The sequence below is a fragment of the Corvus brachyrhynchos genome, unplaced genomic scaffold (assembly GCF_000691975.1).
Source record: "Corvus brachyrhynchos isolate BGI_N302 unplaced genomic scaffold, ASM69197v1 scaffold164, whole genome shotgun sequence".
NCBI lineage: Eukaryota > Metazoa > Chordata > Aves > Passeriformes > Corvidae > Corvus > Corvus brachyrhynchos.
In genome coordinates, this window is record NW_008237426.1 from 795,881 (window position 1) to 806,838 (window position 10,958).

At 44.8% G+C, this 10,958-nt stretch overlaps 1 protein-coding gene across 1 annotated transcript in view; it reads right to left on the reverse strand.

Annotated features, from left to right (window-relative positions):
* Positions 1–10,958, reverse strand: part of MYO9A (myosin IXA) — a 168,951-nt gene that overhangs the window by 50,075 nt on the left and 107,918 nt on the right. The window contains 1 exon segment of the mRNA XM_017731129.1: positions 10,713–10,847. Within this exon segment, the coding sequence (XP_017586618.1) occupies positions 10,713–10,847 (135 nt within the window).

The window sequence follows — 10,958 nt, forward strand, 5'->3', positions numbered from 1 at the left end:
ACTCGTGGCATTTTCAGTGCAAGCCAGGAAAAAGCTTCTATCCAGCAATTGCAGGCTGCGTATTTCGGAGCAGGCATGAGCTGCTCCCAAGGGATTTCTCAGAGTCAGCACCATCCATCAACTGCCCACTTCCAACAGCCCCTTAATGGAGTGCAGGGTCCATTAGGCCCAGCTTTGCCAGCTCGAGACTGGTCAGGAGCATGGGGAGAGCAACAAAACCTGGGTGTGATGAGCCAAGAGCAGCAACATTGCAGTGGTGATGGGTGGGTGTTACTGGACTGACGTATTTATTATCATGACTCTTTGTTGAAGTACTTGTTGAGGGGCTTTATATTTTTTTGCCCCTCCAAACCCCCTAAATCATGTAGAGTTTTATGTCTCCACACACCTAAAGTGAGAAATTGTTGCCCTGCTCTAGAAGGCCTCTAGACATCCATAATTCCACATGGGACGTTGGGCAGCTGCGCAGCAAATGTGCTGTGAGACTCCTCTGGCCACACTAAAAACTTGCTCCTGAGATCAGTACAAAAGCACCAATCAGCAATGCCAGACAGGGAGGTTTTTTAAATAGTCCAGTAAATGACCATGAAGGACCAGAGTTCACTTCTCTAGGCTCATTTTCAGCTGTTCCACAGACCCAGTGGTCAGTGATCAGGTCCCTCCTGGCCTTGCTTCCTTCAGCTGCAGGATTTTGGCTAATTCTCCCTCCTCTGCTCCTTTTTCCTCTGGGCTGGGTCAGAAACACTCACTCCCAGGCTCTGGGTTCTTCCCTCCCTTCCACCCCCAGCACAACCTGTTCCCACTCTGGCCAAGTGAGAAGAGAGATTCAGGTCCTCAACGAACAACCTTTTCCACAATAACTCAGAGATTTGCTCTCATTTCAAGACAGGCAGCAGGAACTATTCCAGAGCAACTGCTACAAAGCCTAAATGGAAATAAATTCCCCTTATTCTTTTTTTCCTAGCATTTTTCCAGTTCTTGGTTTGGTTGCCTTCAGGATCTCAGCTCAAGAGATACAACTATGGATTTGGGATGGGCTGATGCAATTTCTGGGGTGTTTGCTGGTCTGCAGAACACCCTGGAGATTGTCCACAGAAAGGCAGAAGCTTTAGGATAAGATCACTGCTGTCCACTAAACTTAATTAAATTGCAGCTGTTAATTCCATATGATTCCTATATTCATCTTCTAAAGACCATCTTCCTGCAGAATTCAGGAGATATCCTTAAAGGCTACCTCCAAAATATTCCTTAATCTCTGAGTATGACAACAAAGCCTCTGCCATCCTTGGATGGATGCAGGGTCCTGGAGCACTGGAATATTTGGGAATTCCATTTAAACAATATGAGGTTTTCATTTAACAAGACAAAAACAACATGAAGCACTTTCAGTCCATTCAAACAAAAATCCCTCAAGCTGGAGGTTGATTAAAAATCAGCTTAAATCTATACCTTGATTTAAAACTAAGTTATGTTTAGGGGCACATTCAAATGTCCTGTTCCTGGGAGATCATCTTTACATTAAGAACCAAATTGTTGACATTTCCACGATCTGCAAAAGTTTCTACTGCAGTGAAGTCCCAGTTTTGGCATCCTTACTCACAGTAAAAACGTGAGGATTTACTCCTCCCATCCCTGGATACCTGAAACCTGGTCTGCTGGAAAGTGGAGCAATGCAAGTTCACTGGAGAGAAGAGCACTGAGCTCCCAGACTTGGCAAAAGAAATGGAGCACAGAACGAAAAAAGACATTTGGGTTTTTTTTAGAGTCCACCAGCTCCATATTTTTATTTAATTATTGGGTGAGATGCTACAGATTGTTCTCCAAGTGACCTCTATGGACTCCACGAGGAGATTCCCACTTCTCAAGTGGGAATTCAGAAACAGCTTTGCTGCCCTGAGCATGGAGTTTGTCAGTGTGGGGTCACTGAAGGGATCTGAATAAAGCACAGTGTATGATGCTCAAATTCATTAAAAAAAGATATAAAATGGGGACACAGACCTTGGAATGCACATGGAATATGAGAATAAATGTTTACTCTCACACAGTGTTACCTGAGGCAAAGCAGCATGTAAAAATTGGGGTACCAAACAAACAGAATAGGGAGAATATCCAACATTTTTAAGCAGGAAAATTACAGGAAATCTAGGAAAGGGAGAGCTGCTAAAGCTCTGTTAAGGAGAAACTCTGCCTGCCTGCACTGTCCCAGAGCACAGACACTGCCCATGGCACAGAATAATGAATTTAAAATTAAAACAAACATGCTGAGCATCAGGAAAACCTTCCCAACTGGGCTGCAAGGCCTGATGGAAACCCTCCTGCTAGGAACAGAAAAATCCTGTAATTTTATAGTTGGAGTTGTTGAGAACCAAGTCCCGTTATCTTTACAGGAGCGTTGGAGCAGTTCTGTTATCAGGACTTTATTTTGGTGCCAGAAAACCAAAACACTCTAATCCAGGGTGGAATTAAAGACTTCTTTATCCTGAGTGGGAGAAAACACCCACAAGCTCAACAAAATCTTGGAGATGCTGGAAAATGTCTTTACACCTCCATAGATGATCGTCAATTACTCTGCATCCAGCCACAGCCCTCAGTAAATAAACCCAAATGCTAAAAAGCACAATTAGGGGAGAAAAAGTTAAATATGATTTCTAAGCTCACACTTACCTAGATATGGTATCTAACTGTGATAAATATGGTATCTAAATAAGATATCTATGCTCTCTTTGGAGTATCATGGTCCCTGGGTGCTGCTGCTCCCCAAAATCATGTGGTAAAATTCAGAGGTGGGGAGGGAGGGACCAGGGGCTTGAAAAACTTCAGAGAAGAGGAAATGCAGAGATGAAATGACACAGGAGACATGATAAAAATACAAAATAAAAACCATCATAAATTCCCCATCTGTCTAAAAGCACAAAACTCAGGGTTTAGGAAATTCAAATCAAAAGGTGGTGAAAAGTCCCACCTAAAGATAAAGGTTTTACCATGATATATGAAATTGCCCTATCATGGGATATCAAAGATACAAATTTTCTCATGATTTAAAGAGGTCCAGAGGGCTTTGGGCATCCATCCACACATCCTGCAAGCCAAAAGCCCTGAAAATCCCTCAGTGTTTTCAGTGCCCTGGAGGCAGATGTCTTATCCCACAGGCATATTGCCATTAGTCACAGTGAGAATTGAGAAACAGCCCCAAAAATAACATTTAGAAACCCCAAGAGCAGCAGAACCCCCCACCAGCTCATTCACCTCCTCCCAGGCAGAGCCAGACCAGATCCAGGAGTTTATCTACTCCAGCCTTTCCTTACTGGGGCATAGGAAAACCTTGTTTACACGATGAAAACTCCCAGATTAAAGTGAGAAATCAACTGAAAAATCCCTTTTTCCAGCATAACTCCATGTGGGAACAATTCCCATCGTGCTCCTGTCATAAAAACTCGTGTAATCCAGAGCCACACGATCAACAGGCAGCTACTTTTGGATATCTAAATGTATATATCTGGCATAAAAATTCCCGACTAAACAGAAGGGTGTGAAATTCCTCTCTTCTTGCCTTGAACACCATCTGCTTCAGCTTCAGGCTTCTTTGCAAAGTGAGAAACTAGGAATTAATCCCCTTCCACATCTCTCTCCATTCCTAGCTGAACTCCCCAGTTTAAAATAATCCCCAAATATTTTTGTACCGTATGTTAAAAACGGTCGTTGTTATGTGAAAAATTAGAGGAGCTAAACCTCATATGGACATATGGACACATTTGCATCCTAAAATCCATCCTGGGGAGCTTGGGAAAATTTGTGCACAGCTGGAAATGGCCAGCAAGGTATGGGGGAATCTTTCCGCTAAGGATTCATCTGTCCAGGAATGAACCCATCCCACGGAGGATTAATTGCTGGCTCAGCAGATGGGCCCAGCAGAATCCTCCCGGCATAAATTGATGATTAAAATGAGTTTGATATGATAAATCCATGGGATGTGGAAAGTTCCTAAATGAGTGAGACCAATGTCTGGTCCTTGGTCTGCTTGTGCTGCAGACGGGGTGGATGCCTCGAGTTCCTGACATCCCTCCAGGAAAAGATGCTGAGGCTGAAGGTTTCATTTAGGAATGAGGATTTTTATGTTCGTTCTCAATTTTAGTAGAAAAGGAATTTATAGACACAGACATAAATATAAATATAAAGATATAACATGTATATATTTTAACCATGTGCTCACAGACACAACAAATATAAATACTTAGCCACGTTCTCTATGAATACATGGTCTATAAACAGGTTTTTAAGGCCCCCTCTGTCCATGATAACATGGCGCAGTGCAGGGGAGCTGATGAGCCTTCCCTTGCAGCCAAGGTCCTCCTTGAGATGGTCTCCTTCCAGGTGACTATTTCAGCAGCTCCTCAGCAAATGCCAAGTGAATTTGGACTTATTCTGAGGCTGATGCTTCACTCACTGATGACTCCCCCCTGCTGTACATAGGCAGATTTGAATTTATTGGAATTTGCACTCTCCATCATGAAAGCGTTTTAAACCAGCAGGTTCAGCCCAGAAAACCATGTGCCAGCTCCACACCATCCATCTCTGAGCTCAAATCAGCTCCCTGAGCTTCAGTGGCAACAGGGTTTCAGTCATAAATTATATTTTGCTCTCAAAATAGGCAGAATTGGGTTTGCATGGTTCAGCTGGCAGCACACACATTGCCACGATCCCACGGGCTCCCTCTGCGGGAACATCTTCCCAAGCTGCCCTTACACAGCCATGAGAAGCACGAGCTTAACATTTCTGTGGGATCTGCTGGTGGATCCATTCCTTTAATTTCTTCTGATCAAAATTGAAGAGGAAAAGAAATATCTGTATCTGCATCTACTGACACCTTAAAAGATGGATCAGAGTTAGGAGACGTGAAGGAACCTCCATCGTGGTCATGGTGAGCACCAGATGGGTCTTTGAGGCTGAAAATCTTGTCCCCCTTCCAGTCCCACTCCCCATTTCTGTCCATTAACACACTCCTGATTCCAGTCCTGCCACAGCAGGACAATTTTTACATTGGTTGAAGTATTTTACAGGCTTTTAGAGATTTCTTGCTTGTCATCTTGCTTAAGAGGAGAGGTCACATTGCACAACTCTGCCCTATGAAAATCCACCAACAGAAACACAGAATGCTTGTGTTGGAAGAGACCTTAAAGGTCTTCTGGTTCCAAGATCTAATGGACTCTCCCACTGTCCCAGGCTGCTCCAAGCCCCATCTGACCTGGCCTTGAACATTTCCAGGGATCCAGGGGCAGCCACAGCTGCTCTGGGCACCCTGTGCCAGGGCCTCCCCACTCTCCCAGGGAACAATTCCTTCCCAGTATCCCATCCAGCCCTGCCCTCTAGCACTGGGAAGCCATTCCCCCTTGTCCTGGCACTCCAAACCCTTTTTGTACCATTGATAAATAAAAACTGGTATCCCTGGAACAGTCTGTGCCAATACATCTGAGTAGGAACCACAATCAGCAGAAAACATCATCTACCTGGAGAAAGGAAGGAACCAGCTCCGAGGAGAGGAAAAAAGCTCAAGAGATCATGGTGACTTGGGAGAGGGATAAGGGCACTGGGAGCAAGCACCTGTGACTTGGAGAGTTACAGCAAGGAGCATGGAATGAGGGACAGGCTGGCCAAATGCAGCACCAGGATTCAATTAAAGGTCAGGAAATTCCACATGGGGAGAGCTGGAACCAGATGATCTTTCAGGTCCCTTCCAACTCAATCTAATCTATGCTACCAGAGGATATATAAATAATATAACAGATGAGGATATATCCTATTACACATTATACATTACATGTTATATTTGCCTGTAATGATTACTCATTATCTGGAGAAACCCAGAAACAAGGGGGTGGCAAGTGAAGCCCCCCAGCCCCAGTCCCAGCCATGCAACATCCATGGACTTAAGGATGCTGGAAGGACCCAAGACAAAGCTCTGGGAGACTGACAATGGATGCCAAAATCACCGAGCTTGGAAAAAACCTCCCAGACCACAGAGTCCAACTCGTGCCTGATTCCCACCTTGTCCCCAGCCCAGAGCACTGAGTGCCACGTCCAGTCCCTCCTTGGACACCTCCAGGGCCGGGGGCTCCACCACCTCCTGGGAAGTTCCAATGCCTCAGCACCCTTTCCATGAAGAAATTCCTCCTGATGTCCCACCTGAACCCGCCCTGGCACAGCTCTGACTAGAGCTGTCCCTCAGTTCACTCATGTGCTTTGAAGTCGTCCTACCCTGCAGATCCCATTTAAACAGCTCTCAGCATCCTGATTTTTATTAGCACGATTTATGTGCTCTAAGCATCCTCCTCTTCCCCCAAATGTGAGTTGCATTCGATGGCACTCTGCCAAATAATAAATCAATAGCTTGTGCAGCTTGTTCCTTCTCCACGGGTCATGTGGCCCGCAGCTGACGGCAGCGTTCTCGGAGGGCAGCCGCTCTCCCATCTCCAAGGAAAACACAAACTTAACGGAGCCTCCCAGGCCTCAATGGTTGACTTCTGATGGTTGGCTTTTGTCTTCAGAGGCAATAAAGAGGCATTAACGCCTAACCAGTGATGAGATACAGAAAAAATCCTGGCGGGAAGGAAAGGAAGACTGTTCCGAGCAACGGGAGAGAGACCCTTTTTTGTAATTTATTTTAAATTTAAGTATTTTAGATTGATGCTTTTTAAATTACTTCACTCCCACCGTGATGAACAACCTGTTGTAACGTTCACAGAACCATAGAATCAAGGCTGGAAAACGTTAATGATTAAACTCACACTTATGTAAATACAGTATCTAAATATCATTTCTAAATGGGATATTTAAGTAAGATATCTAAACCCATTCTAGTGTCATGTTCCCTGGGGGCTGTTGCTCCTCAAAATCATGAGGTAAAACTCAGACATGGTTGGAGGGAGTGACCAGACCTCCAGGACCATCAAATCACACCTTCAACCAAACACCCCCATGATTTAGTCCAGACCGTTGGAGCTCTCCACCTATTGCACAGGACCAGTAAACCACACAACCTCCCTAAATATTTATGGAGCTTTGGATGGCTGAGCAAACATTCCAGAGGATGCGTTATCCTGTTGAAATTCAGTTTTTCAGTCTGAGCAGCCTGAGATTTGCTGGCTGGGACATCAAGCTCACCAGGGACCCCACCAGAAAACAGACTTCACTGAACACCTGAGCTCCTGCCAGTTGATTGTGCTCCAAATTATGTAATTTTTTCAACCTCAACCTTGGTTATTTATCGATTTTTTTAAACAATAAAAGCATGTCCTTGAAACTGAGGTTTGGTGGGTAAACAAAAGCTGGAAAAAGAGGCAGAAAAGAACTTAAATAGCAAGACCTGTGGGATGGAAACTTACAGGATGAGTCCTCAACCTTTGCAAAGCATTAGCTGAAATGGGGAAAGGTGGGTGAGGTGGAGAGAACCAGATGAGCCCCAGCAGGGATGGGGGAAGACTGGTGAGGACAAAGATGACAAAGTTTGGAGAATGGGATACATAAAGAAATAAAAACTTGTACTCCTGGCCCCTAAACTGCCAAAGACCTGGAAACTGGGAGGAAACTCAGATCATGGGTGGTATGGTACTGGTGATCTCCAAACTACGTCTTCATCCACAGCAATTATTTAGTGCAGTGCCCTAAAGAAACCCAAACAAAAGGCAAGGTGCAATGCAAAAACGCTGTTTTCCTCTCCCAGAAGCACCTGGGTGTTCCCTGATTTGCAGGGCGGCTCTGGGCTTACCTGCTCTGCACAGGAGGCCACTTGATGAGGGCGCAGAGATGGAGCAGGGCCAGGGAACAGACAATCACTGCTGAGGTGATGCTCTGACAGCACCCAGTGAGTCCAAGAGCGACAGGGACGTGTCACCCGAAGCCACCAGCCTGAGGGAGGGATGGTGAAGGACCCCCTGCCTCGTGCTGCCCACATGAGGCAGCAGCTGAGCCACCAGCTACAGCCCCTCAGCCAACCTCCTCCCAGGAACCTGCGAGATACCCAGGGAGGAGAACACCACCTCTGTTCCGTGACGGGGCAAGGTCACAACTCCTGCCACAGCCACCTTTCTACACTAATAAATAGATCATCACCGATCCGGATGTAGAGTAGGCCAGGATTTATAAAGCCTTTACCCTTGCCCCGTGGTTGGCTGCAAGAGAGGAGCTTGCTCCTGCAAAGACCTTTGCAGCCCCTCAGTCACAGCACAAGAGCCGCTGTATTTTCGGGAGGCACCAGGCTGAAGACCGAGGACGCCTCGGTGGTTGTTTGCAAACCACTGGAAATAGCGTCATCTTCAGACAGAAGGTTTAAAAAAAGACTCACCAGACACATTGTATTAGATTTCACCATGGAAAAAAAGAAGGGAATAAAGATTAAAATAACCCCATGGTTCTCCTAGAGGACTGTGGTGGGTATTTTGCTTTCTGTAACATCAACAGCATGTCATGGCAACAATTCCACCATGGCTAAATGCCGTTCTGGCAGACAAATTCTATTAGGATTTCAAGAAAAATCCTTGGTGACTGTTTAATTTTGTCACTTATGTTTTAGCAGAAGTGTCCGGGTATCTCAGCAATCTCTCCTCAGCCTCCTGCAAGCTTTGGAGAGCTGAGGATTCAGAGAAGGATCTATCCACTTCAGGTCCCCATTACCAAGGCATCACAGAAACGCTTATAAAGCCACAAATACCTCAGATAAATTCACATTTTGAAGTAACAGAACTACTTTGCTCCCTTGAAACACAATATTAATTTCTTGGTCTTCATTTGTAGACTCGTGACTTTCATTAAAAAACCTTTGGGCCAGTGAGGAAGGAAGGACATGCTGAAGATCCAAGACCTGAATATGCATCCTCGAGTTTTCTTTCCATCGAATCCAATCCTTCACATGCAGCTGGAATTCCAGGGAAAGTAAATGGTTAAACCATCCAATTCATTCACCCAAGAATCAGCACTCCTGCAGCTGCACAGATTATTTGTATTTATAGACCCAAGCTATGCCGAGATGCCTGAATTTTCCAGCAGCAGAGCCTGCAGTGCTCCAGCAAGGATCCAGGAGGATGATGTGCTCTGGCATTAAGAATTGGAATGGGCCCTTTGCAGTTTGATGGCTCCACAACTGCTCCTCATATCCATACAGCAAACACTGACTCCACTGACTCCACATGCTTGACAGATGTCCAGGAGAAAGCTAATTAGCCCTGAAGCTGCTCCAAGAATTACGGATTGCTGCGCTCAGGACCTCTGTGCATCCCCCAGGCTTGGGGGGAGCACTGACCTGCTAAGAAATCCCAGCCCAATAATAGGAATTCCCTCATGGATGACAGCATCTTGGAGGAGGCTGCTGAAACCCCACCTCACTGAGGAATCATCTGTCTTCAGCTTTCAGGAAGGGTGCTCCCTCCCCGAGTCTCTTCTAGGAAGTGTATGGTAACATTTATAAAAAGTCCAACTGGTTTGGCTTTGTGCTAGTATCAAAACTTCCATTTTTATGGTGGACAATGGGAAAAGAAACCTGTTCCTAGGAATAGACAGGTTTTCCCATTCTTGGAGTGTCTACTGAGTAGGGTGCACCTGCATACAAAGGCCACTTAAAAAACTGAAATTAAATGGGTTTGAGCAGCTCTGCTCCACCTTATTGATCAAAAGCAAAGAGATTTAACAGAAACCATCAAACTCATCAGCAAACACTCCTTAAGTGACCCACACAGGGATAGATCACTTGTTTTTTGAACATCCTCATATTCACAGCAACTTTTTCTTCTGAATTTTCCAATCTCTGAGAACACTGAAGAGGCCCAAAATGAAGCTATTGGGGTTTTTGGGAAGGTCTGGGCTGTAATGACAATAAGGAAGGGTCCCCTTGGCATCCCCAAGAAGGCTTTCACCTGGAGGGAGGACATGCAGACTGGCATGTCAAAAAAAGGTATTTTGAAGGTCTCTAACATATTTCTGTATTATACAGCCCAATAACAATTGTCCATCCATGAAACACGTACTTTCAGTTTTCTTGTCCTGCTTGTTGTTGGGTAACAAATGGAGAAGCCTCCTCCCACCCATCTAAGCAATCTTGTGTGTGTTACCTGCTGGATTGCAGCCTGTGTTTTTGTTATCTCTCTCAAGTGCATTAATTTGAGGCGGCAAAGCAACACCTTGTCTTAACAAACCTAGAGCAAAGCCTAAAGTTCAGCCTTTCCTAATCTGCCAGGGCTGTTGAAGGTCATAACGCTGTCAAGTCTGACCTTGGAGAACACGTGAGAGAGACATTTCTCCTCCCTCCCCACAAATCAACACTGGAAGGCAAAAACCACTGGAAGATTGGGGTGGCTTTTTCACTAGATACCAAAAAAAACCTTTTATGTGATATCAAATGACACGGCAGCAAGTCCAGGCAAAGGCAAGGAAGGAACTGCTCATGGATGAGCCCTCAAGCACATATGAAGGGGACAACAGAGCAGTCGCTAAGGTCTTCATGATTTTATGGAACCCAAAATGTTTCTTTTAAACCAGCAAATGTCTGGTTGGATTTTATTTTACAGGTGGAAGTTTGTCATACAGTCAGTTAGAAGTTAATTTGAATAATTCAGTGTACGCTCCTTAACAAAACAGAATTAAAGGGACAATTTAAGAACATTATCAGGGCTACAAAGTCATGCCAACACTCACTGGCATCAGAGAGTAAATATTTCCAGACTTACCTGTTCCAGTTTAAAGATGTGTTGGTTAAAGTAGTGCTGCAAGCGCTCGTTGGCAAAGTTAATGCAGAATTGTTCAAAGCTATTGTTTTCATAGTCTTCAAACCCAAAAATATCAAGCACTCCAATGGATAAAGTCTGCAAGAAAAGTAAGAGTGAGGGTTAGAATAAAATCACATAAAGTGGATTATTTGTACACAGTGCATAATCAAAAGCCCACAGGCAGAATTAAATATACTTAACAGCAGG